A 27,646-nucleotide genomic window follows, 5' to 3' on the forward strand; every position below is an offset into this window, starting at 1 on the left:
AAATGAAACCTTTAATTTCTGAAGTTCGGCTTCATTTTTTCCTTAATATTGAGTCTTGTGTAATTGACACATACGTATGAACACGTGTTAGGCTTTTCTTAAAAGAAACTGCATTCATATTTAGCATAAAAGTATCCCTGGACCTCTGCAGGTATCTATCTAACCTCGTAGAAACAGCTGACTGTCTTCGTAACCGGAAGCAGCACCACTTACACAGGAAACGGGGAGGACTATTATTGTTGCCAGAGAGCTGCGATAATGGCGGTGTCTCGTCGCTCCTCGCAGCAACAGCAAAGTACCATTCAGTCCCCGCCACGAAATAGCTCTCTTATAGCCGGCCCGCCGGGCTCTCCGCCGATGGCGTTGTTGACTTCGAACACCGTACCCCCTGAAGGCGAACGGGAATGCAGCGGAGGAATGGAGATAAGTCTGGCCTCTCCGGATCTACCAGCCGCGGTCCTGGCGAGCAGTGCCAGCTCCACCACAACAACATCGGGTGGCGGTAGCAGCGTCTCGAGTCCGGGCTCCGGCTGTACGAGTCCCACGGACGGGAGCAGTGGCATCGGTGGAGCTTTCAGGGAATTGTTCGAGGCCTGTCGGAATGGAGACGTCTCTCGGGTGAAGAGGCTCGTCGACTCGGTGAATGTAAACGCTAAGGACATGGCCGGGCGAAAATCGACCCCCCTTCATTTCGCTGCGGGTAAGCTGACGCCGTGTCGATTTATTTTTGTCGCTGATTGTGCGATATACGCGACCGTGCTAGCCATCGCCGTGTCATCTCCCTTCTGTATTGCACCCTCTTGCATCGCATGTCGATGCAGTGTTCGCAACCTTTACCCGTGGTGTACCGTGGGTTTTAAGGGTATTGTGCGGACTGGGTCTGCGTAGGCCTTGGTTTTAACAACATGCCCCCACCCATCCCTAAACAAAAGCTCCATTGGCTAGAAAATGGCAACTGTATCGTGTTGCCATGTTTCCACGCTGTTCCCGTTGAATGAACGGCATTCAGCAGGAAAACACACATATCGTCAGTGCTGTACGAAGCGAGACTATTTCCTTCGCTGATTGCACCGTATTACTTGTTGGTTATTTCCAGGTGGTTGTCTCTGTACATTGCACTATAATTCATTGTAGCGTAAGGGTTTATTTACTGTTCTCTAAATACCGTGACACGTTTTAAAAACGTACCGTGAACCGTATGCCGATGACCATAATGTGTATTTATGTACTGGTGTCTGATTGTGGACTCCACTTTACGACGTTATGTCGTCTTAATTTAGTCAACTTTTGCCCCCCAATTATTTTAGTCTGTCATTCGGAGGGGTGGTCTGTGTTCAGCTTTAGGACCCTCAACTCAAACAGGAGACGGCCCGCTTCCAGAATTCACTGTCGTTCCGGCTGACATAAAGTATTGTGTCAATAAACGTTTGAAAAGTAGTGAGAATAACCCACAACTGAAATAATGACGCAATTAAATGTATTCTCAGCGTCTTTGTTGTTTAAACACAGAGGAGCACGTGTGAATAAAATCGATATCCTCTCCCGCGTCCCTAGGTTTTGGCAGAAAAGATGTGGTTGAGCATCTGTTACAGACAGGGGCCAATGTCCATGCCCGGGACGATGGAGGACTCATTCCCTTGCATAATGCCTGCTCGTTTGGCCACGCCGAGGTGGTCAGTCTCCTGTTATGCCAAGGTGCTGACCCCAACGCTCGGGATAACTGGAACTACACCCCTTTACACGAAGCTGCAATCAAGGGCAAGATAGACGTTTGCATTGGTGAGTCCTAAAGTTTAAGAATTGCCCCAAATGAATGCAACTCCTTGTGCTTCTGTCTTTGTTCAAAATTACTATTTGACTGGCTGCCGGTGTAGTATGTGTTGTAGGACGGTGAAGCAAAAGGATGCTCTTGGTTAATTTCTTAATTATAGTTGCTTTTGTCAGTGAAACCAGATTGATAATTAGGGATTTTTACATTTCAATAATTATACCACTTGGCCTTTTATATATATATATATATATATATATATATATATATATGGTGTAGTGGCTTAATTACTCCCTTTTTTAGAATGAAAACATCATGTTTCTTCTCACGTTTTTGTTGTTGCTTAGTCTTACTGCAGCACGGAGCTGATCCTAATATCCGCAACACAGATGGTAAATCTGCCTTGGATTTGGCTGACCCCTCAGCCAAAGCTGTACTAACCGGTCAGTATCTCAACTCAAATCTTCTCCACTGTCACACTTCCAGATTTATTGTATTTTATGTAAGGTCCTATTTTGTCGTCAACGCATCAGGTATCCATACAAATTAAGGTTTCAGGACTGGTGTTAATGTTTTTGTTTGGCTATTAGCAAGCAAGGTTAATAAGTTAGGTGCTATTATAAATCGTTGCGTATGTTGGCATCAAGGTTGTATGCAATATTTCCCTGGCTATACAATCGTGAACTAGATACATAATAAGCAAACGTTATGTCATGGGCAAACATTAAAATCAGCATCAAAATCACCATTCCTGTTAAATATACTATGTTATTATTCTGATCTAGGTGAATACAAGAAGGATGAGCTCCTGGAGGCAGCCAGGTAGGAACATACAATAAGTTTTCACATCACATTGTCTGTTATTATTCACATGCTGAGCCCCACAGAGCCATGCTGACCCATTGCTCTGGTTGTGCCCGCAGGAGTGGGAATGAGGAGAAGCTCATGGCTCTGCTTACTCCATTAAACGTCAACTGCCACGCCAGTGACGGTCGCAAGGTAAGACTTTGCCTGCCCGACACCCCGACACATCACAGGACGGGTCAGGAAATGCCTATCTGCAATATATATATATATATATATATATATATATATATATATATATATATGCAAGCAATGTGTGTTTGATTAAAAAAAAGCACCCTTTGAGTGTGGATGGATCAACAACAGTACTGAAATGTGTGAAGTAATGTCGTTACTAAAAAGGATTTTTAGCAGGGGATCCCTTACATTACTTAATTCATATTTTTATTTTAATAGGCTATTGAGTCTCAACCCATTTTATACAGCCTGTGGTATTCACGTAACACCTCTCTTAAACTATTTGCTCTGACGTAGAATTCGTTTTATCTTTATCATCTCCACAGTGTAGGCTCGGGTTGTCACTTTGTGTTTTTCCCTTCTGTTCATAACCTCTTGAATACGGTGTTATGTGCACATATTTGTTGGGTATTGATAACTTGAAGCCCAAAGGGGTCAGTGTCATATGGTTGGCCTAACTTTCCCTTTCGGGATAATTTGCTTTTGTTAGAAAGGGTACAGAAAAGTACACTGCTTAGTTGATTTTTCTTAGTGCTGTTGCCACCGTTTTAAAAAGAGCCAGGTGTGTGGTTCTTCATCTAGTCCGACCCGTGTAGTTTTAGCAGGTCTCCCCCTGCAGTGATTTTCTCTTATGCGTAAATTTTCACTTTTTCACGCTGAAGACTTGAGACTATCTTCGAGTGGGGAATCGGAAAAGTTGTTTGGGTTAGTTTTGGCTCTGTGAATTTACCTTTCGATGGCTCACGTGACTTGATGGAATAAACAAACCCAGACAAGTTGTTTTACATTTGGCGGGTGTCCTCTGATTCCCAAAGTGCTGGTGATGTGCTGATTTGAATAATTTAGGACTAGCTTAAGGATTCATATTACTTCCTTCCATTCAACCGACATTATTTATCCCGGCATTAGTGTAGATAGAATTAATTATTGGAACATGGTCTTATCAAAACATTTTACTTGGCAGGAAGAACCCGGAGACGGGTTATTTATGTTACTATAATAAATAATTGTATGTTTGTATCGTATATTTAGAAAAAAATCCATATTTGAAAAAAATGAAAGTTCTGAACTGAATCCCCTTTGTGGCTATTATAAATCCCACCAGCCCGTACCCTTCATTCAATATTCAGAAAAGATTTCTCCTTTTTTGTGTTTAGTTCAAGAGTTAAGTTTCTACATTAACTAAGTCAAACAGTTGGGCTCAGCCTCCCATCCCCCTCGCTGCAGCTCAGGTTCCAATGCAGGTCTGGGTGGAAGTTGACCCAGACCGCCATGAAAGACATGCCCCGGGGGTGGTCCTGGACCCAGAGTGAACCACTGAGAGCCATGAACACCCCTGCTTTGTTTTTATTTTTTTTTGAGAGCCCAATAATAATTTTTGTAACCCTAAAGCTGTTGTACTCTACTCTGCCCTGCTCTCAATGAAGACCTAGGACTATAAACCTAGACCTGTAGACCTAGGCTTGTGTTTCAGGGAGAACTGCTGTGACCAAGATGCTATCATTTTGTAATTTTTTGTTTCGTTTTGTTTTCCGTGTGACTCTGGCAACATTTGTCGATCAGTCAACATCCCAAAAAATGCTGGTAAGTTGACCTTGATAACAGCCACTTGATTGATGCACTGTTGTGATTTTTATTTATTTTTATTTTTTAGTCTGTTAATCCATTATGATTTGACCAATGAGCTGGCTGTCACACGTTAATTGCACACCACGGACCTTGGTGTATGGGTCACCTTCATCTTTCCCGCCCTAATGCTCGTGTGTGTGTGTGTGTGTGTGTGTGTGTGTGTGTGTGTGTGTGTGTGTGTGTGTGTGTGTGTGTGTGTGTGTGTGTGTGTGTGTGTGTGTGAGAGGAAAGAAAGGATGGGCTGTGTGGGAGAGGGGAAGAGTCTGCGTGGGTGGTAGTTGCGTTGAGCGGACACCCTCCAACCGTGTTCGGCTTGGAGAGGATCGCCACATTTCTCCATCGCTTGCTCTCTCGATGCCTCTCTTCACTCTCCTGCACCCATTCCAAATGAAATCTCCTACTCACTCACACTCGGTCTTTAGCTACTTGCTCGCCAAGCCACGGTGTCTATTCTTTTTAATCATTTAATTTTATTTATGTACTCTATGATCACTCATGCATGCTCAAAGGCCTGCACCCTGCATTGTGTCAATATGTTTAATAAATGTTTATGTGGAATTGTGTGCACCCCCTCCTCCCCATGTTGTAACTGTACTAGTATTTGTAGTGCATATACTGTACCAATGCCTTTGGTGCTGTGCTGCCCTCAGTAATTTGACTCCCTTTGATCATTCACATTATCTTAACAACGGATGACGCCACCTTGATTTGGTTGCCTGCTCTTTGCCCAACAGACGTTATCAGTGTGTTGAGGTTGTCTTTTTCAGCGGGCATTTTGGTTTTGATCTTCAGCCATGTGCATGGGAATTTAGAGTTAAATAGCCCCCCCCCCGTTCTGCCCCATCACCTCAACCCTTTCATAGTGGAGTAGACCTGCACTTGATTTGGAGGATTAATTTGTTTGAAGAATCTGCTTTGCGGCTTCGCTTTAACTAACATCTATTTTTTTTGTCTGCTAAAAAACGCTCTATAACAGCCTCACTTACCTCTTCCCTCTATGCATTCTAAAGCTTTTTTTCGCAAAGTTTTTGTCTATTTTTTAAATCTCCAATGCTGACTAGCCGGATCACCTCATTTGGATTGGTTTGTTTTTTAAAAGCCCCAGTGCCCCAAGGAAAGTTTGGCTTCCATAAGGTTCTCCCTCGGTGGGTCAGTGCTAGTCGAGGTTGATGCCCCGCAGGCTCCCGCTGACAGCCAGCTCGCTGCCCAGAGTGGCTCAGCGTTTGGGGGGGCAGGGCCTCCCCGCAGGAAAGCCTCCATCCATCCACCATCGTCGTCGTCGTCGTCGTTGCCATCCATCCGCAACTTACAGAGTGAAGGCTTGCGCAGCACATTGCTTCCAGCCCTAATCAGCCTCCCCACCTCCCTTGCCCCCCCCCCCCCCCCCCCCCTGCCCTTCATGCCTCCGCATCCCTTACACCCCACCTCAGACCAAAGGCAGCACCTACCAAACTCCTGCACCCCACGTGCCGCTGGCGCCCTAACCAGACGAGGTGCCTGTCTCCCTCTGTCTCCCACAGTCAACGCCGCTGCACCTGGCCGCCGGGTACAACCGCGTCCGCATCGTCCAGCTCCTCCTGCAGCACGGCGCCGACGTCCACGCAAAGGACAAAGGGTGAGGCGCCTCTCTGGGTCGCTGGCGGCCGTGTTTAAACCACGTATAGGTGTTCAGATAAAGTAGGGCTTTTTTTACTTGCATTGAGATAAAATACGATCACTTTCTTTTGTTGGTCACCATTGGACCACTTTATTTGTATATTGTCCGACCGTCCGGAAATTCATCTGCCATAAGCCAAATATCACACTGGTGTGAAAGGGTGTAGACCTTTTTGACCTTATGTGAGGCTAGGGAAGTTTTACAATCTATGCTGACCTATCCCGTCCTCTTCATCCTCCCCATACAGAGGTCTGGTTCCACTTCACAATGCCTGCTCCTACGGTCACTTTGAGGTCACAGAGCTCCTGCTTAAAGTAAGGCCCATGTGCACGCTATCTTATAAACACTATTTCAGTCTCATTGGATAATGGGAATGTTCCCATCTGCCATGAATGTACATAAATCACTCATTTTATAAACAGTCAAACATATGCCATTTAGTGGCCATGGGTTCATATATCCTGAGCTTTGGTTTGCCTCAGTGGAGAATCGAACACCTTAGCCTAGCAGTGTTAATGGCGTTCTCTACCAGTTGAGCAACTCGGGACCACTGACCATGAAAACCACATGGCCCGACCTATCTCTTCACATGTATGTTCTGTCTCCCGTCACTCCTCCCGCAGCACGGGGCTTGTGTCAATGCCATGGACCTGTGGCAGTTCACGCCGCTGCACGAGGCCGCCTCCAAGAACCGCGTGGAGGTGTGCTCGCTCCTGCTGAGCCATGGCGCGGACCCCACCCTGCTCAACTGCCACAGCAAGAGCGCCGTGGACATGGCCCCCACCCCAGAACTGAAGGAGAGACTCACCTGTGAGGATGTGCACACACACACACACAAACACACACACACTGTTAATGTCTATCCTGCAGTAGGGGTGTTAATCTTTCGGTATCTCACAATCTAGATTAAAAATGGATTATGTTTCGGGACGTTGTGTACTAATTTCAGGATCAAGTCCACTGTGTGCTAAGAAAGGAGGTGTGGCAAATTATTGCATGAAAGCAGAGAGAAGTTAACCAAGATTTTTGATTAGAAAAAGTAATTGCAATGAATCGCAAAAATCTAAACACATTGCATAAATTAAGACAGAAGGGGAAATAAATAAAGTAAAGAATAACATTATTTTGGGGAAATAATTCAGAAATGATAGAAGATTGATATGTGATTCTTATACCCCTAACCCTGCTGACATTTTGTACAAAACGCATATAAATGACTCAGAAAATGAATCCTATATCGGTTTTTCATGGCAGTATGTTTGAGGCCCACTTACCGGTGTACATCTCTCTTTGTCTTTTCCATGACTTGTAGATGAGTTCAAAGGTCACTCGCTGCTCCAGGCAGCGCGGGAGGCCGACATGGCCAAGGTGAAGAAGACCCTGGCCCTGGAGATCATCAGCTTCAAGCACCCCCAGACAAACGAGACGGCCCTGGTAGGCAGCACCCTTTGTCCCAACGCACTGTTCGAATTAGAAAGCACCAACCAGGCCAACAAGAAAGCCCTTGGAGGAAGCACCCTTTATTCCAACGCACCCTTTATCCCATCACACTGTTGGAAATGGAAAGCTCCCCCAGACCAATGGCCCTGGTAGGAAGCATCCAACGCACTGTTGGTATTAGAAAGCACCCCCTGACCAACGAGACAGCCCTGGTAGACAGCAGCCTTTATCCCATCACACTGTTGGAACTTGAACGCAAAGTTTGTGTCACAGCACGCTTTCTGGATTTTTTGATTTGCTGTATTGACATGATTTAGATCGAGACGTCATTGGCCACACTGCGCAGCCAATGCGCCTCAGTGTTAAAAAAAACGAAGGTTTAATTAACGTGTTCGGAGGAGTAGATTATCACAAAGAGACTCCTGGCAAATCCTAATCCTGTCTTTTGACCCCAGTGTTAACGTCTTGCTCCTGTGTTTCACAGCACTGTGCGGTGGCCTCCCCTCACCCCAAGCGCAGACAGGTGACAGAGCTGTTGCTGCGCAAGGGGGCCAACATCAACGAGAAGAACAAAGAGTAAGAACAGCCAATCATGAGACAGCTGCTACCTGCCAGGATAATAGTGTGCCGGTGGGCTGGATTCTCCTCCAAGGGAAACCGCTCCCCGAGGACGGTTGGGTGGTGGTTGACTTGTCTTGGGGGAAACCACAATTCAAACCTGATAAAGGGCTCCTTTTGATGCAAGATCGAACAGTTGCTGTAACTATGTTGCTAGCGAGCTTAGATGCTTTTGGCTAGATTAGACACGGTTGTAGTCAAGTCACCACGGTTGTTTTTGCATACAAGCCCTTTGTGGCAATAGTACATTTAATTAGTTAAATTAACACACATGGCGTTATAATGAAACTGCATAAAATGTAAGACATAGCATTTCAGCAAAATAAAAAAATTATAGAATTGGGACTATTGACAACTGATTTGACTGATAAGCCGTAATATAAACTTTTATTTTTTTAAGCATTTTTATTTTTATGACTGCCTCTTCTCAAAGCCTTTATCGGTGGGTTCTGATCACTCCCTTCCTTGTGTTGCAGCTTCATGACGCCGCTTCACGTTGCCGCTGAGAGGGCTCACAACGACATCCTGGAGGTCCTGCAGAAGCACGGCGCCAAGGTAGCGGCCCCTACCCTGTTCGCCACGCGTTGACCCCGGCTAGCCCCTCGCTACAGACGCACAGCAACGGATGGATGAGAACATCGACCATTGTAGCACTCAGGGCATTAAGCGTTGATGTGTGCCAATTTGAAATCAACCTTCATCTTGTTCTGCACATACTCTGATAGAAAATAGGACAACTAAGGCACACTAGAACAACTTAGAATTGAGCCCAGCATGGTCTTCCCTTACTCAAGCTAAAATTATTAACCTGTTTGGTGAAGTACATCACCAACGATGGGCAATACAAACCTAATTGTAACTCGTCACCTTGATCCTCATTCCCGAACCAGTTCTGCGTTGCTAAATGCATTGCCTCTCTATTGACCCTCTCTCCGTGCGCCACCAGGTCAACGCGGTGGACACGCTGGGGCAGACCTCCCTCCACCGGGCGGCTCTGGCGGGCCACATCCAGACCTGCCGGCTGCTGCTGAGCTACGGCGCCGACCCCTCCATTGTGTCTCTGCAAGGTTTCACAGCTGCACAGATGGGCAACGAGGCGGTGCAGCAGATCCTCAACGGTAAGCAATGGTCTGGTTGGGATCCCCTCCCAGCGCAGAAAGGCCCTGGGCTTGTTTCCCCGTATGCTCGATTCCCTTGGTGCTCCACAGTCCTGTAGCTAATCTAGATTTAGCAGAAAGACCTGCAATTCACTGAGTTGAGTATGTGTGTTTGCTAAATGGAGAAAGTAGTAAATGGTATAAACTTGCCGATCTCTAACGGTGTGTTAACGCTGCTCAAGACGTTTGGTTAATGGATGGTAGCTGATGATTGCTATGTCCTTTTTCCTTCAGAGAACGTCCCCACCCGTAACTCCGACGTGGACTATCGGTTCCTGGAGGCGGCCAAAGCTGGTGACCTGGACACAGTGCAGGTATGTCCTCTGGCTGAGTGGCCGGGCACTCCTCCTCTACTGGCCTTCTTACACTGTAATATACTTTAGTCCATTACACACCACCCTCTGTGGCTTGATTGCCAGGAAGTTTAAGGATTTTGGTGGGATGGTGTTGAGGTGGATGCAGGTAATATACAGAAACTGAAAAATAAAACCCTTTTGTAAATTGATATTTCATTAGAAGCTCTTCACTGGAGAGCTCTTCAGCTCTCCAGTGAAGAGCTTCTCATGAAATATCAATCGCATTTTTAGAAATATTTAAATGAGCTCATCCAGACCACACTCCGGAATACATCCGAATCATAGGGTGTGTATTAATCATAGTGTGTGTGTGTCTCTGTGCACGGCAGCAACTGTGCACGCCGCAGAACGTCAACTGCCGAGACCTGGAGGGGCGCCACTCCACGCCGCTCCACTTTGCCGCCGGCTACAACCGCGTGGCGGTGGTGGAGTACCTGCTGCACCATGGCGCCGATGTCCACGCCAAAGACAAGGGGTGAGCGCCAGAGAGTTGATTCCTTCTTATTATTGTGTTATAATACAACAAAATAGATAGCATTTGGTAAAATGGGCTGCGTTTATTTAGCGCTTTGTTTTTGTAACCAGTGGCCACCCAAAGCGCTTTACGATGTCGCCTGACATTCTTGCACACATTCACACACCGACTGCGGCGTTAGCCATGCGAGGCGACACACCAGGAGGAGGTTTAACCACCAAGGCTGTCAAAGCTCTGACAAGCATCTGACAGTCAATCAGACATTTAATTAATTTCCGGGATGTCCCATGTACCCCAACAACCGTCTGACAAATTTTGCCGCAAGGCTGTCAAACACACACCTCACACACAACGGTTTGTCATTTGGGATCCATTTCTGGGACGTGCTCCAAACATTAAGAGGGATAAGTATTTTTGTCCATGTAGATCCTCATCCTAACCATCCTAACCCCCCCCTCCCCCCAGCGGTCTGGTGCCCCTCCACAACGCGTGCTCCTATGGCCACTACGAGGTGGCCGAGCTCCTGGTCCGGCACGGAGCCTCGGTCAACGTGGCCGACCTCTGGAAGTTCACCCCTCTGCACGAGGCCGCCGCCAAGGGGAAGTACGAGATCTGCAAGCTGCTGCTCAAGGTGAGCGCCGGGTCACTGGTCCAGCCCCAAGCTCGGCAGGCAACCTCCTCTAGGTATCCTGGGGATACCCCCCCCTTACCTGCACCTCAATGGCTCCTGAATGTCCCCAGGTTCGAGTTTGTTACCGAGGTGCTTTGGATAAATCCCAAGCCGAGCGAGAGCTTCTGGATTCATTGAGGAGCTGATAATCTTCCTGTTCACACATTTCCTTAAGATGAAGAACGAGGCCCCCTAGCATGAAAATCTAAATGAAAACCCACTTCAGTCAACTGATTCTTCTATCATCAATCAGGGCCGTGTTCTTTGGCATAAGAACGACCGACCTCACACATTAAAAAAAACTTTACCCCCCCCACCAGCACGGAGCAGACCCCACCAAGAAGAACCGTGACGGCAACATGCCGCTGGACATGGTGAAGGACGGGGACACGGACATCCAGGACCTGCTGCGCGGCGACGCCGCCCTGCTGGACGCCGCCAAGAAGGGCTGCCTGGCCCGCGTGCAGAAGCTCTGCTCCCCAGAGAACATCAACTGCAGGGACACGCAGGGCCGCAACTCCACCCCGCTGCACCTCGCAGGTAGGTCAGGGGGCCCCCCGGCGGAGCCCAGCGGGCCGATGGGTCGGAGGTCATGGCTGCAGAGTTGTTGAATGTGTTGGTGAGAACGGTGCGTGTGCTGTTGTGCATTCAGTCGATAAAGTATTTGTTCATGCATTCAAATAGTGTGACTGAATGTGTTCAACACGTCCTGTGATGTTGCTTATTTAACGGCTACAGGGATCAAGGTTAATTGCTCAGCAGAAATGTAGAGAATTCGACGTTTTGTTTTTCTGTTTACTGGCATTGCAATCACAAACCTTGCATATTTGACCTTTAACTTTAAAAAGCGTGTATTTTTGCAAAATGCAGATGCAGTAGCATCAAGTTCAAAAGTGTATGCGTGTGTTCCCCAGCCGGCTACAACAACCTGGAGGTGGCCGAGTACCTGCTAGAGCACGGGGCTGACGTCAACGCCCAGGACAAGGGAGGCCTTATCCCCCTACACAACGCCGCCTCCTACGGGGTGAGTTCCCACTGCCCTATGTACCCCACTAGGCTAACCTAATACTACAATGAGACTTGTGTCAATGTAGCCCACACATTGTAGCATGATATCGACCGCCACAAACCTTTTTTGTGGCAGTTGACATTGTTTGCGTCGCCCACACGCACAAACCAACATGACGGCATGAAAACTGTCCAAAAGGGGTGCCAGATCATTATGACTAATACTATGACAATAACATAATAGCAATTATACTGTAGACAAACCACACCTAGTTATCAAATCACTTGTCGCGTTGCGCCCCCACCGTCTCTTTCCACCGCCGGTGTCTCTGATCTCCATCTTGTCCCCCTGGCAGCACGTGGACATCGCGGCGCTGCTCATCAAGTACAACACGTGCGTGAACGCCACGGACAAGTGGGCTTTCACGCCGCTCCACGAGGCGGCCCAGAAGGGGCGCACCCAGCTGTGCGCCCTGCTGCTGGCGCACGGCGCCGACCCCACCATGAAGAACCAGGAGGGGCAGACGGCTCTGGACCTGGCCACGGTAAGCACCCCACTGCCCACCCCCTAGAGGACTCCGGAGAGACCCTGATCCAGCCCAAACATGTCCTAGCAGTGCTAGGGCCAAACGTGATCATCGGTTGGTTCTACTGATCCTACAGAGCGAGAAGAAGCCGCTAAATGGAAGACCTGCTTTATGAGTATTTATAGTGCAAAAAAAGACACATGAAGATGGACCACTGTTGGAAGTATTTACATTTACATTAAGGGAATGTAGCAGACGCTTTTATCCAAAGGGCCTTACAATAAGTACATTTGTCAGAAGAAAGAGAAACAACAATATTTCGCTGTCGGTACAGTAAAGATGTTCATAGAAACAAGTGCCAGGCACTTACAAATGCTAGTTTAACCCATTCTCTGTATACAACAAAGATTGCAAGGATAAGACGCTACACATACAATTTTTCTTTTTAAGTGCCAGCTATTGAAGCAAGAACTAAGTATTAAGTACTTGAAGTACGGGTTACAACCCTGTTCCTGGAGTTGGATATTGTCTCGCCTAGCATTGTAATGCTAGCTGCACTGCTCCCCTTTCAGACCCACGTAAGCCGCCCTCCCGGATCCTGACTCCCCTCGTCTGTCTGTCTGTCCGTGTCTCTGTCCCGTAGGCGGACGACATCCGGGCCCTCCTGACGGACGCCATGCCCCCGGACGCCCTGCCCAGCTGCTTCAAGCCCCAGGCCACGGTGGTCAGCGCCTCGGTCATCTCCCCGGCCTCCACGCCCTCCTGCCTGTCGGCGGCCAGCAGCATGGACAACCTGTCGGGCCCGCTGGGCGACATGGCCGGGGCAGCAGGGGCCTCAGGGGGCAGCGGCGCCTCCGGGGTGGCTGACGGAGCCTCGGGCTCGGACCGCAAGGACGGAGAGAGTGAGTGGGGGGCTTTGGTTCATGGGGGCCATGGCGGCACTTACTACGAATGGATGGCCCTGTTGATGCTCATGGTGGGAAGTGTGTCGAGGAACGGGGAAAACCCACGAGGCAGCGCGCGGCTTGTTCTGAAGAGGTTTTGAGGTCACTTGATTCGGATATGTTGGTAAAAATTGTAAGGATAAAAATGTTCGATTTTATTTTTTTTTCCTAAAAAAATCAACAACACTGCACATAAGGTCAAATTTGACATACCGGTGTCTTGAAAAGGTCATGCTCCAGCCAGGCTTGCAGTGATCTTTGAAGACGTTTATGGATTCTGTGGTGGTTTGGTTGTGGTGTGTTGTGCTGTGATAACTTGGTCCTTTGGTCTGTGTTGCAGTGGCGATGCTGGACATGAACATCAGCCAGTTCCTGAAGACCCTGGGCCTGGAGCACCTCAGGGACATCTTTGAGAGGGAACAGGTCAGCCCAGCTCACCCAGTCTCCACTACATTCATTAACCTCTAGGAAAGGATGACCATCCCATCCGTTTTTAATGGTTGTTTCATAGAACCATGATTCACATTAAAGCCGTACTGACTGGCTGTGTTGTATTTGAGTCAAATACTGATATTTAATTTTACAAATAAATTCAGTTATTTTTGACCCATTTCCTGGCTGTAGAACTGCTGTGACTAAATCTACCAGTTTATATGGCTTCAAGTCTGTAAAAGATTTAAATTTGTCTTCTTGGGATTATGAACGATTTACTAAACTATGAATTCCTCTGTTTCTCTCTGTCCCTGTTTCTCTCTGTCCATGTTTCTCTCTGTCTCTGTCTGTGTGTGTCTCTGTCTGTGTGTGTCTCTCTGTCTGTTTGTTTCTCTCTGTCTCTGTGTGTCTCTCTGTCTCTGTCTGTGAGTTTCTCTCTGCCTCTGTCTGTGTGTTTCTCTCTGTCTGTGTGTGTGTCTCTGTGTGTGTTTCTCTCTGTCTGTGTGTGTGTCTCTGTGTGTGTGTGTGTCTCTCTGTCTGTGTGTGTGCCTCTCTGTCTCTCCTCAGATCACGCTGGACGTGCTGGCAGACATGGGCCACGAGGAGCTGAAGGAGATCGGGATCAACGCCTACGGCCATCGCCACAAGCTCATCAAGGGCATCGAGCGGCTGCTGGGCGGCCAGCAAGGTGAGGGGCAGGCTGTTCATCTCTCCGTGCTCGTCCTGAATCAGGCTCCACATCACAGTCTCACACACGTCCATGTGCACGGCCCACTAAGGGGAGTATCGATGTGTCTGGATGCCTTCCTCCAGTGGTTAAATGGTTTCTTCAGAGTCACTGTGCAGATCAATACATCTTTTAGTTATATAACTTTTTTATTTATTGTCTTGTAACCCTAAGGTCACGTGTCTTCTTTCAGCCTATCGCGTTCCCCATTGTGACTTAACAGTGTTTTTCCCTTCTGGGGTCTAGGGGCCAACCCCTACCTGACATTCCACTGTGCCAACCAGGGCACGGTCCTGATCGACCTGGCCTCCGATGACAAGGAGTGCCAGTCCGTGGAGGAGGAGGTGGGTGGAGCGCTCACACATTCAGTGGACAACACATGGACTACCTTCTGGCACTTCTCTAGTCCAGTTGTATGTAAATTGGACACGGTTCGGGATGGTGGCAGTAACTCTGTACTCTGGTTTCTGGATAAATACTTTTATGACATGGGTAACTCTCTTAAAAGAAGGCTAAACTACACCTTCTAATAAGTCTTGTCAAATGATTTGTCTATGCCAGTGACTGATCAAACCGACCCTCTTACACTATTATGTCTAGCGCCCCTTGGTGGTCAAAGTCTGCCAATGTACACTATCTGGTTCTTTTTTTCCTTCCTCCCCGAGATCAACTCTATGGCTGCTGCTAAGTGTGTCTGTGTGTGTTTGTGTTTCAGATGCAAAGCACTATCCGAGAGCACAGAGACGGGGGCAACGCAGGGGGCGTTTTCAGCCGATACAACATCATCAAGGTCCTTACTTCTACAATCACCATTTAGTTCCACTTCCTGTTCCCCTTAGATTACATCTAGGCTCTTCTGATTGGTCCATGAGCTAGGACACTGGTTCAATACGCATCCTGTTGTTTACGAGTTGAGTGGGTCATAAAATATAGGCTGAGCCAGCTTTTACTTTAAATGTATTATTTCATTTTATTCCAAACCCAACGACAAATGTCAGCAGCAAGGCCCACCCATGGCGCAGTGTTTGTCCTGACCAGTGTCTCTCGCCCCCCCACAGATCCAGAAAGTGGTGAACAAGAAGCTGCGGGAGCGCTACACCCACCGGCAGAAGGAGATCGCCGACGAGAACCACAACCACCACAATGAGCGCATGCTCTTCCACGGTAACCAAGGCTAGTTTCCTTCCCTCGGACGCTCGCTCGCTTCCTTCCGTTGATTCCTAGGCTCCTTCTCATGCACCCCCCCCCCCGAGTTCCGTCTCTTGAAACCCTAGGCCCCTGCTCCACATTTCCGACCTCTCCTCAGGTCTGAATGAAAGCCACACCACAGTCGCAGGCAAAATATATACCGGCGGCGGCGCGACTAACAGCGTGCCCTCTCCCCGCCAGGCTCCCCCTTCATCAACGCCATCATCCACAAGGGCTTCGACGAGCGGCACGCCTACATCGGGGGCATGTTCGGCGCCGGGATCTATTTCGCCGAGAACTCGTCAAAGAGCAACCAGTATGTGTACGGCATCGGCGGAGGCACGGGCTGCCCCACGCACAAAGACCGCTCCTGCTATCTCTGCCACAGGTCAGTGCCTGCTGTCGACCGCTGAAGCATGGACGTGGTTGTTCCTGCACAGGGCTCTCTGTGTGCGCACGTCCTTCGAGTCGGACTCTGCATAAAATCGAATATAGGTTACTATTAGCCTAATGTACTACGATATAGGAAATTATTCTTAACGATAGTTCATCTATGAAGTTAGACGATGGCCATTCTCTGTGGAGACCTAGAGCTCAGGTGTCTTTGTAGGTTTTTCAGTTATAAATCACTAATGCCCGTAAAGCACACAAATTCTGCTGTAAGTGCTCTGCACTAAAGCGATCTAAAGGGTAGCAAAAGACAGACTCGGCGATCCAAGTCAACATGGGTCTAGGGTTAGGGTTAAACGACCTACACATGGCTGTGTACTACCTGCCCGGGCATCGCCCCGCTTCAACGCCATCCTTTCAGGCTTCAGCTAGACAGACCGCTAGAATTGAATTGGGAATAGTCCTATTCATTCCCCACACCCCTTTAGTACCCAGTGTTTAACCTTTATTCCTCCCAACGCTCTTGACCTCCCCTCCTATGTGCGCCTTCCCCCTCTGCCCCAACAGACAGATGCTGTTCTGCCGGGTGACCCTGGGGAAGTCCTTCCTCCAATTCAGCGCCATGAAGATGGCCCATGCCCCCCCCGGTCACCACTCTGTGATTGGCCGGCCCAGCGTCAACGGCCTGGCCTACGCCGAGTACGTCATCTACCGCGGAGAGCAGGTACGGTGACACACAGCGTCTCTTGACAGTGAACGGTGGTCACTTAAGACCCCACTCTTCCCTGACCCACGCCACTTTGTTATTTGTACACAATGTTGTGTAAATATGTTCAATGTCTTTTGACTTTTCTCGCAACATATTTTATTTTGATATGCTCCATGTCCAGAATATAACCAGCCATGATTTTTGCTCAACCTCTCTCGCGTTGTTGAACCATTTAGTAATTAGGCAGCTTGCGATCAATCGACAGCCCTTTTATTCCAATCGCGTTGTTTAGCCGCTCCCAAAATGTTGTTTTGACCAACCCAGGTAAGCGCATCTGAAATGCCCGGGGCCAGACAGCTTTCTCCAATGGTGCTTCTGATATCAATTTTCTGTTCAGTTGCTGCGGCGCTTTCCACAGACTTGGAACCTGGATCGTACTGTAGATTTTTTTTAAATTGCTTCGACCCCCCCCGGTTGCAATGCATTGGCTTAGTGTGGAAAGACGTTTTATGTTCAGTTGACTCTCATTCATACACCAGTCTCATTCTTACAACCGTGGATTTAGCACTTCATATTTAATCAGAAGTGGAAGCTAAGGCTGTGTTCAAATCAGTCAAAAGAGCCCTCCTAGCTGGAGTGCTAACTACCCGGTTCATCTACCCGGGAGAGTGGGTGAATTGAACAAACGTATCATGGCTGATTTACAGCTGGACATCAACCATGTCAACAAGGCGTCCTGTACAAGCTCCTCAAAGGCCTCAACAGTGCTGATTCTGTGTTTCTTTCAGGCCTTCCCGGAGTACCTCATCACCTACCAGATCCTTAAGCCAGAGAGCACACCACAGGCTGCAGCAGCAGCCGAGCAGAAGTCCTAGTCACACACATACACACACACACGCGCGCACACAGGCGCCCACACAGGCGCCCTACACACACACGCGCTTCCCAAATGTGCTACACAAACACACACCCACGTGCTACACAAGGACGCTATACCCTGTCGGTTTGCGCAAGAGTTTTTTTCAACCTTGTTTTTTATTTTATTATGAAAATGCTGAATAAGCACCCTTCCTTCTATTTGCAACACATACTTCAATTCAACTGTGTCCCAGTACAGAACATGTTATATCCCAGTACGCTACAAGGTAAATAGTACAATGTATATCCCAATACAGTACACGGTATACATTACATGGTATATCTCAGTACAGTACAAGGTGTATATAGTAGATGGTATATCTCAGTAAAATACATGGTCTGTATTACATGATGACCCATGGGATAATAATAATTTCCTACTCCTGGTGATGACACGTCAGATTCCAAGCTGACGGTTTTTTTTGTTAGCGTTGGCATGTGCTACAGATGCATGTATGGCCCAATAGCCTGCATGGGTTCCTCTACTGCCCCTCCCCCTACCCGTCACTCTCCACCAATCACAAATCACCCACTACATCAACAAGGACGCTTGCCAAGACCATGAAGTGTTTGTCTTTATTCTCCTTTTCTTTTAATGACAATCCACTCCACAATTATCTCCTTGCCTTGTTACTATGAACACACACACATACAGTGGGGCAAAAAAGTATTTAGTCAGCCACCAATTGTGCAAGTTCTCCCACTTAAAAAGATGAGAGGCCTGTCATTTTCATCATAGGTATACCTCAGCTATGAGAGACAAAATGAAAAAAAAAAAATCTAGAAAATCACATTGTCTGATTTTTAAAGAATTTATTTGCAAATTATGGTGGAAAATTAAGTATTTGGTCAATAACAAAAGGTCATCTCAATACTTTGTTACATGCCCTTTGTTGGCAATGACAGGTCAAATGTTTTCTGTAAGTCTTTACAAGGTTTTCACACACTGCTGCTGGTATTTTGGCCCGTTCCTCCATGCAGATCTCCTCTAGAGCAGTGATGTTTTTGGGCCACACGGACTTTCAACTCCCTCCAAAGATTTTCTATGGGGTTGAGATCTGGAGACTGGCTAGGCTACTCCAGGACCTTGAGATGCTTCTTACGAAGCCACTCCTTCATTGCCCGGGCGGTGTGTTTGGGGTCATTGTCATGCTGAAAGACCCAGCCACGTTTTATCTTCAGTGCGCTTGCTGATGGAGGGAGGTTTTCACTCAAAATCTCACGATACATGGCCCCATTCATTCTTTCCGTCACACGGATCAGACGTCCTGGTCCCTTGGCAGAAAAACAACCCCAAAGCATGATGTTTCCACCCCCATGCTTCACTGTAGGTATGGTGTTCTTTGGATGCAACTCAGCATTCTTTCTCCTCCAAACACGACGAGTTGAGTTTTTACCAAAAAGTTCTATTTTGGTTTCATCTGACCATATGACATTCTCCCAATCCTGTTCTGGATCATCCAAATGCTCTCTAGTAAACTTCAAACGGGCCCGGACATGCACTGGCTTAAGCAGGGGGACACGTCTGGCACTGCAGGATTTGAGTCCCTGGCGGCGTAGTGTGTTAGTGATGGTAGCCTTTGTTACTTTGGTCCCAGCTCTCTGGAGGTCATTCACTAGGTCCCCCCGTGTGGTTCTGGGATTTTTGTTCACAGTTCTTGTGATCATTTTGACCCCACAGGGTGAGATCTTGCGTGGAGCCCCAGATCGAGGGAGATCATCAGTGGTCTTGTATGTATTCCATTTCCTAATAATTGCTCCCACAGTTGATTTCTTCACACCAAGCTGCTTACCTATTGCAGATTCAGACTTCCCAGCCTGGTGCAGGTCTACAATTTTTTTGCTGGTGTCCTTTGACAGCTCTTTGGTCTTGGCCATAGTGGAGTTTGGAGTGTGACTGTTTGAGGTTGTGGACAGGTGTCTTTTATACTGATAAGGAGTTCAAACAGTTGCCATTAATACAGTTAACAAGTGGAGGACAGAGGAGCCTCTTAAAGAAGAAGTTACAGGTCTGTGACAGCCAGAAATCTTGCTGGTTTGTAGGTGACCAAATACTTATTTTCCACCATAATTTGCAAATAAATTCTTAAAAAATCAGACAATGTGATTTTCTGGATTTTTTTTTTTCATTTTGTCTCTCATAGCTGAGGTTTACCTATGATGAAAATTACAGGCCTCTCTCGTCTTTTTAAGTGGGAGAACTTGCACAATTGGTGGCTGACTAAATACTTTTTTGCCCCACTGTATACACACACAGCATTGTGTGTCGAGATGGACACACAAACACGCACTACTGCCCCTGGATCAGATGGACAGACTTCTTGGCTCCTCCTGTACAAAGCATCCTCTTGTGACTGTGTTTTTAACGCTAACAAGTAACACAAGGCAACACGCACCAGCACAGACGACCACATAGTTCTGCTGTACATACGGCTTCTCACACGACTCACACGTTATTATGCAGCCAGTCTGATGGTCATTGTTTTCTCTTCAAGGTAATTCATTCAGGGGTGTACATTGTTGCAGTTGGAACATTAAAGGCTTATAGTTGTGCGAGCCCCTTGTGTGATCAAGAGAGGGGGTGTGTATTCCTGTAGGAGACCGGAAGGCCGTGAAGGAGTGTGAACGTTTAGAGTGCATTGTGAGGGATCATCACCATTAAATAAGCATATAAAACCTGAACAAAAGGCAACTCGACAAACGCTTAGTATGCATCGTATTGCACGCCATGCATTGTAAATGTGTATTTATACCAATGCAACGAGCTATCGGCAGAGAAGCTGTAGGAACGGCGTGGAGTTTTTATTATTGCGTGTGTATGTGAGGGTATCATATCATGTCGAGTATAGACTGCAGTGCACCCCTGCTTTGTTTTTTTAACAATGTCTTTTTGTTGTACCTACTATACATAAGCAAGCGCCCACTGGGTGCTGCTCACTGTGGTCAGTATGGCTCATGAGAGCTCCCCCCCCCCCCCCCGCCTTCATCAGCCCACCTGGGTCTCACTCCCACATGTATGGATTTGCACTTAGAAAACCTATTTAAGTTATTTTGAAATGAATTCTCAAGATGTTACCTTAATTCTCAAGGGTGGGGCCTTGTTTAGTTTTCTTTTATTTTGATGTACAGGTTGTGTAAATGGATGTGTATAACTGTCGATGTTTAACAGAAAACTTGTTGCGAACTGTAAATTACATTTTCTTTCATGCCTTTATCTCCCCTTTTTTCTTTTTTGAATAAACGTCCCAGTAACAGCTTGTTATTTTTATTTCCGTGTGAACGTTGATTATTTAATTTATTTTGTGTTTAGTTTCATGAGTTCATGAAAGTAGTCTTGCATTGGATCTGTAAACCACTAGCTATCATCATGATGACACATACATATACTTGAATGCTTCCGTTAGTACTTAATTTGTCCAAAATAACCAGAAATTAAAAAAGTGAAAACTTGCAACACACCAGATGTTAATCGAAAATGACGCGTTCAGTAGACACGCCCACTGTGCGTCTCAACCAATGGGGTCACGTATTTAAAACGTCATTCCTCATAGCTACTTTACTTTGGAAGATCGCTATGCTGTAGTTCTGTCCAAAAAAATGACAATACAAATCATTTCCATTAGCGGCTAATAATCCGTGCCAGATTGATCCCCTGCGGATTTGTCTGTTTTTGTCAGCCATCGCCAACATGCTCACTTATAAACAAGCAGTTAAGGGGACTTTTACTCTAGCTTTCCTAATAAATCACACGGCAGGCTCCTCGTTTACTATCACAGTCGATGTGGAGAAACCGCTTGGAGAATTTAAACACTTTTGGACCAGTACTGGTTTTTGGTAGGTAAATCCTTGTTGAGATCCACAATGTTAAATCACATGACTAAATGGCAAAGAAAGCGACGCGGTATTACTTGATTAGCCATCCTGTCTTGGTTCATATCTTAAGTGTTTACAAATGATTATACTGAAACACCTTAAGCTTTACACTTCAATGGCTCTACTGCAGCCCCCCTCTCCCCCACACCGAAGCCCACCAGTTTGTCCTCAGCAGAGACCAGGAACTGAACCTGGCCTATGTGGGCTCGGTTCCCCATGGAGGGATCCAGCAGGTCCGCATCCACTGGATGCTGGAGCTAGTAACGATACAGTAAGATGAGGATGATATTGGACCTTAATGATCAGTGACATAATAGCATGTAGTTATGGACATATTTCTGATTTCCTGTGTAGATATGGTGAAGGAGGAACACAGTACAACTTCACAAAGCTGGATCAGCTGATAGAGCTCTTGTGGATCAACGGACTGAGACCAGGTACAGGTCGAACCGTGTACAATCATAAAAATACTATTTTTCCCTGTGCTTGTCCTTTCCTTCAAATGTTGAACAGTCCTCATTTTGTTGTCCTGCATGGCCTCCTGTACCTGTTGTTACACTGCAAGGTTTTGAACTGATGGGCAGCGCCTCCAACTTCTTCAGTGACCTGGAGGACAAGCAGCAGGTGGAAGAGTGGAGGAAGATGGTGTACCTTGTTGCCAAGCGATACATTGGTGAGTAATAGCATGGTCGAGAGAGAGCTGACAGGTCTGTTTAGACCGCAGGGTAACTGTTGAGGTCTATGTCCAGATGAAAACAGCCATGATTTTTGTTCTGTAATTCGGGTAGTTCGGGTAGTAATTCATTGAGTAGTAAAAGTAATGAAATAACATATATCCTAAAAGGATTGAGACAGTGTGTTAAGACTCTTAATTTTAATTGTTGACATTGTCTGTGTCCAGACGTTAATCAGCTTAATCAGAATGATTTTTGTCCGACTCTCCCGGTCTCTCTGTAGGATTGCTCCGAACTGGACATTTGGCAAACCGTTGACATCCATTGTATCCCAAATCCGTGTTCCGACCTAATCCTTAAGGATATGTTATTCACTACTTTCACTACTTAAAGAGACACTGCCACCTAAATCCTGTGTTTAACCATCTTGCAGACAAATATGGTTTAGGGGTCGTCTCCCAGTGGAACTTTGAAACATGGAATGAACCCAACAACCATGATTTTGACAACGTCACGATGTCCATCCAAGGTACCGTGCTGTTGGATAGAATTACTTTCTGTGTGCACGAAGTGGACTGGAGTTTGCTATGTGCCACCAAATATCAAAAAACAAATGTGTGTAGGTACATGCAGATTTTTGCTATGGCAGTATTTCTCGCTTTATAATTTGCGTCGCTCTTTGGCAGTAACACTGGCGTTACAACTGGATCTGCCTTCTGGCACTAATAACCTGTGACCTGACCTCTCGACCCTGCTCCTCCTCTAGGGTTCCTGAACTACTACGACGCCTGCTCCGAGGGCCTGCGGGCCGCCAGCCCGGCGCTGGGGTTGGGGGGCCCGGGGGACTCGTGCCACACCCCCCCGCACTCGCCCTACTGCTGGGCCATGCTGCAGCACTGCTACAACGGGACCAACTTCTTCACCGGCCAGACCGGTGTCCGTCTGGACTACGTCGCCCTGCACAAGAAGGTGAGGAGGGGACTTATCCAGCCGGGGAACGGCTGTGCAAACTAGTGCTGTTTCAACAAGCAAGGGCTGAAGGACACGGGTTTGAGTTCCAGCGTGGGTTCTCCTGGTGTTTGCGTGGAGTTGAGTCCCCTTAAGGGATGATAACAGCGAACGGTGTCTCTGCCAACTTGTGAATAGACAGGGGTCCCACACAGACAACAATAGTTGGATGAATGGATGGATAAATTAAAGTCCCCGTTGGAGAAAACAACAATGACAAGAGCATTATTTGACTTGCGGTTAATATCAGTGTTTATGATCCAATGAGGACCTGGTTGTTCTGTACAGGGACATTTTAATCACATTCATCTATCTACATGGTCCAAAAGCCCACGTTGTCGTGCTTCGAACTAAAAAAAATAAAGTGTTTTTCTCCTGCGGCTCCAGGGAGGGGGGTTCTCCCTACCCATCCTGCAGCAGGAGGTTCAGACCATGCAGGAGATCCTGGATCGCTTCCCCCTGTTCCGGAGCCTCGCCGTCTACAACGACGAGGCGGACCCCATGGTGGGCTGGTCCAGGCCCCTGCCGTGGAGGGCCGACGTCACCTACGCCGCCATGGTGGTCAAGGTAGCGCCACGTCTGTTCAGTGGAGATGGTTCAGAGGGCTATTGTAATGTCTGGTCAGTCCGGGAATGCACAGTGGAGATGTAAACAGCACCGTCTTCATGGATGCTCCCGCAGATAAATGTACGAAAAACTGAAAAAAAAATCTTCTTTTGTCCATGAACACACAACAGATTATCATTTAAATTATATCTATTTTTAAGTCCTTTTCCTGAAAAACTTTGGGAAAAATGGAACAGAGAGCCGTGAAACATAATAAATTAATGCCTAATCGGAATATTTTAGATTGAACATTGAGACACTACCAGACAAATATTATTTCCTTTGCTGTTTTTGTTCATCATTTTGTATTCTGTTTTTCTTTTAACTTTTTACTTGTTTCAATAATTCTGTTGAGCTGTTCTGTATAATACTTTGTAGTAAAGAAAAGGAAACGCCGTCCTTTTCCACACTAGAATCGTGTTGTGACCAGTTGTTTCAAGTCATCCCACTGGGAGAACCAGATGCACTCCAAAATATCAGAGGCCTCTTTTCACTTCCACTCTCTGTCCCCTCCCCCCTTCTGTCCCCTCCCCCCTTCTGTCCCCCTTCTGTCCCCTCCCCCCTTCTGTCCCCTCCCCCCTTCTGTCCCCTCCCCCTGCCAGGTGATCGCTCAGCACCAGGCCCTGGTGTCGCGCGGGGCGGCCGGCGGCAGCATCAACTACACCCTGCTGAGCAACGACAACGCCTTCCTCAGCTACCACCCGTACCCCTTCACCCAGCGCACCCTGACCGCCCGCTTCCAGGTCAACAACACCCAGCCGCCCCACGTCCAGCTGGTCCGGAAGCCCGTCCTGACCGTCATGGGCCTGCTGGCTCTGCTAGGTGAGGGGGAGCAGGTCACATAGATATATATAGATATATATAGATATATATAGATATATATATACTGACTGGATTTTGCGTGGAGTTTGCACACATTTATCAACAGTATATGGGATTTTTATATTCTTTTTTATCTCACCCCCATTGCTCTTGATGTAGTGCTGTATTAAATGTAATATAAACCAGTTTTGCCGAAGCAAACAGTGTCGATGTTCACTGTCTCAATACTCACATTCATTTATTTTTAACTGTTCATCTATTTAAATCCTTTTTATTTATATATTATTGAATGTACAATGTTTATATGTATACAGTGTATATGTATTGGCTATGTATGACTACAGCAAAGGCTGTCATGCGTGCCCATTGTTCACTGGACAGCTTTTTTCAGTGTTTCAACATAATGATGTAATAAGTTTGTCAAATGTCTTTGTTTGTGTCGTGAAATTTGTCCAATGAGCGAATCCTCGTCTTATGGAAGTGGTGTGTGCTTGACTCCTCAGGCGACGTCGAGGTCCAAGCTCAGGTGTTGGACTCGGGGAGGGAGCCGAACGGCAGCATGCTGGGGGTCCTGGCCAGCTCCCAGAGGCCCCAGATCCCAGGGACCTCTGACAGCTGGCAGGCTGCTGTGCTGATCTACAACAGCAACGACAGCAGCTCCGCCGCCAGCACTCAGCGTGCAACCCTGACTCTAAAGGGACTGTCAGCACAAAAAGGTTCATTTGACGAAACCTATTTATTTATTTATATTTATTTTATCTGATGGCTCTACTATGGTGCTGACGTGTATTTTACTTTTGTGCGACATGCAGTATTATCCTTGGTGTATTATGTTCAAAAGTATTATCATTCTTTGGCAGAGCTCAAATTGACAGAGAAATTGGTGGAAAAATGGCTACATTCCCTTGTTTTGTTTTCCCCAATTGGACTTGTCCTAGTAGCCTCTTCCCCATGACAACATTGTCAAATTCCCATTCCTAGACCTGGTCTACGTCACATATTCCCTGGACAACAACGTCACCAACCCCCAGCAGTTGTGGCAGGCCATGGGCAGCCCCGACTTCCCCACCGCCCAGCAGTTCCAGCAGCTCAGGGCGGCAGAGGTCAAGCTTACATCCATACTAACGACAGACGCACAGCCAGCCAGCCAGTCGGTCCAGTGTGTTCAGGAGTCTGCCTAGTGATCATTTATATGCATGTGTGTGTGCATGTGTCTGCAGCTACTGTCAACTCACACACCAAATGTTGTTTTGTGTGTGTGACCCTTGGCTAACTTAGGACCCCCGTGTTGAGGGGCCCTGGCCTGTGCCTGCAGGGGACACTCTGACCCTGGATCTGAAGCTGTCTCTGCCCTCCGTCCTCCTGGTCCACGTGTGTGCCAAGCCCAGGGCAGTGCCCGATCAGGTCAGCCCTCCCATCACACACCACGCATGGCCCTCAATTTGACCCCCGAGATTATCAATATTAAAATTCCATGCTTGATGCTCGAATGGTCGTGATTTACTTTGACAGTGTTTTGGGTTGTGTAGAGTACAAGCACTTTGTGTGTATTCTGGGTGTCACTGGCTAAACTGTTGCGAAAAGTAGATGTAGCAATATTTCGACACAATTGCAAGTAGATGTGTTGTGTCTCTGTTTGCTCATTTTTCTTTTCAGGTCAATGGATTGCGCTTCATCAAGATCACCAAAGGCCAAGTCCTGATTGTCTGGTCCGACCATTGCGTGGATTCTAAGTAGGTTTCTCCTGACCCTGGAACACTTTATTACGTTCACCACAGCATTCAAACAGACTCAGGCATTTTTGTGACTATTCGACTATATTTGAGTCAGAACAACACCGTTTTCAGTGCAAATATGAAATGAGCTTTCTCTGTTTGTTGTAGCACCAAAAATAACAATGAAATTTAATATGATGCAATACACTTCCTTAACATCGGTTAACTTCCTCCAGGGAGGAACTTCCTCCTCCAGGGAGGAAGAAGTTAAGGAAGTGTATTGCATCATATTCAATTTCCGGCTCTTGCCGGACGGGGGAAGCCAAACGCTCTCTGCTGCTGATTGCATCCCCACAGGTGCCTCCTGACATTTGAAGTGGAATTCTCCAGGGATGGCGAGGACTTCCATCGCATCAACGACCGGCACTCTATTTTTACATCCTACGTCTACTCTCCAGGTATGATCCCTCGGTATATCCCACATCTACTCTGTAGGAAAAAACCCTCGGTAAACTGAATAACCTGCTGAGGATGATTACCGACTACCGGACTCATACTGATCAACTACAGATAGTCATGGAATTGTCTATTATCGAGTCATTGGTAACACTTTCCAATGAGTGTTCATTAATAAACATTAGTTTATGAAGGAAATGTCAGTATCTAAACATTAAGGAACAACTTATTAAAAGGGTAGTAATCCTTGTTGTGTTTAGGTTAACCGAGATAATGGGGTTCATTTTAACTAGGACACGGGGTGCCTTGTGTCTCCACAGTTGACCAGGAGGTGAGGGGGGTCTACAGGGTCCGGGCCCTGGACTACTGGGGAAGACCGGGGTCCTACTCACTGGCCGAACCGTACTCACAGGACCACTAGAGTGTGTGTGTGTGTGTGTGTGTGTGTGTGTGTGTGTGTGTGTGTGTGTGTGTGTTGAACCTTTTTATTTTTTCTACAATGTAAGCACCTTTTTGCATCCTGATTTTAGACTTCGGGAATTTGGAAGATGTTCTTTCTGAAATAACGACTGCATGTTCTTGCACAATAAAAGAAAAGGACTTCCACCGAAGACTCGTTTTTTCTGTAAAATTTATTGTCACCAATACAAACTGATTAAACAATGAAGATATTCCTCAATAATGTAGTGATACTGTAAAGGATTCTTTCTGATTTGTAGTTATTGTATTTGGCATTACACTAATAAACATTGAGAATGTGTTTTTTTTTACTGAGGGGAGATAGTATTGTACTGCATAAGTGTATACATTCTGATATCATCACGGTCGGTGTTAAAGA

The 27,646-nt window shown here is 46.9% G+C and overlaps 2 protein-coding genes across 5 annotated transcripts; both read left to right on the top strand.

Moving 5' to 3' along the window:
- The first annotated feature begins 255 nt into the window (after positions 1-255).
- LOC307080719 (poly [ADP-ribose] polymerase tankyrase-1-like) lies at positions 256-20,908 on the top strand. 4 transcript variants are annotated; one of them, XM_079743564.1, is made up of 28 exons: positions 256-700; positions 1,555-1,779; positions 2,116-2,211; positions 2,554-2,590; positions 2,692-2,767; positions 4,373-4,393; positions 5,959-6,053; positions 6,343-6,409; positions 6,719-6,905; positions 7,408-7,529; positions 8,020-8,111; positions 8,630-8,708; positions 9,100-9,271; positions 9,545-9,624; positions 9,996-10,141; positions 10,607-10,772; positions 11,132-11,351; positions 11,726-11,835; positions 12,176-12,364; positions 12,990-13,248; positions 13,631-13,713; positions 14,290-14,410; positions 14,696-14,793; positions 15,165-15,239; positions 15,508-15,622; positions 15,839-16,025; positions 16,595-16,751; positions 17,525-20,908. In XM_079743564.1, the coding sequence occupies exons 1-28, from the start codon at positions 259-261 to the stop codon at positions 17,609-17,611; spliced, it is 3,804 nt and encodes a 1,267-aa protein (XP_079599690.1). In that variant the 5' UTR covers positions 256-258; the 3' UTR covers positions 17,612-20,908. The 4 variants fall into 4 exon arrangements, with proteins under 4 accessions (XP_079599690.1, XP_079599691.1, XP_079599692.1 ...); XM_079743565.1 differs by having other exon boundaries at positions 15,508-15,613; XM_079743566.1 differs by lacking the exon at positions 4,373-4,393.
- A 317-nt stretch (positions 20,909-21,225) lies between these two features.
- On the top strand, positions 21,226-27,576 carry idua (alpha-L-iduronidase). The gene is made up of 14 exons (XM_079731274.1): positions 21,226-21,488; positions 21,658-21,798; positions 21,882-21,964; positions 22,093-22,200; positions 22,635-22,730; positions 22,968-23,170; positions 23,597-23,776; positions 24,418-24,637; positions 25,141-25,353; positions 25,619-25,740; positions 25,916-26,041; positions 26,294-26,370; positions 26,710-26,810; positions 27,129-27,576. Exons 1-14 carry the CDS (start codon positions 21,343-21,345, stop codon positions 27,227-27,229), a joined length of 1,917 nt encoding a protein of 638 aa, XP_079587400.1. The 5' UTR covers positions 21,226-21,342; the 3' UTR covers positions 27,230-27,576.
- Positions 27,577-27,646: the final 70 nt, after the last annotated feature.

This window comes from Pollachius pollachius (genome assembly GCF_949987615.1).
Source record: "Pollachius pollachius genome assembly, chromosome: 1".
In the NCBI taxonomy this organism is placed as follows: domain Eukaryota; kingdom Metazoa; phylum Chordata; class Actinopteri; order Gadiformes; family Gadidae; genus Pollachius; species Pollachius pollachius.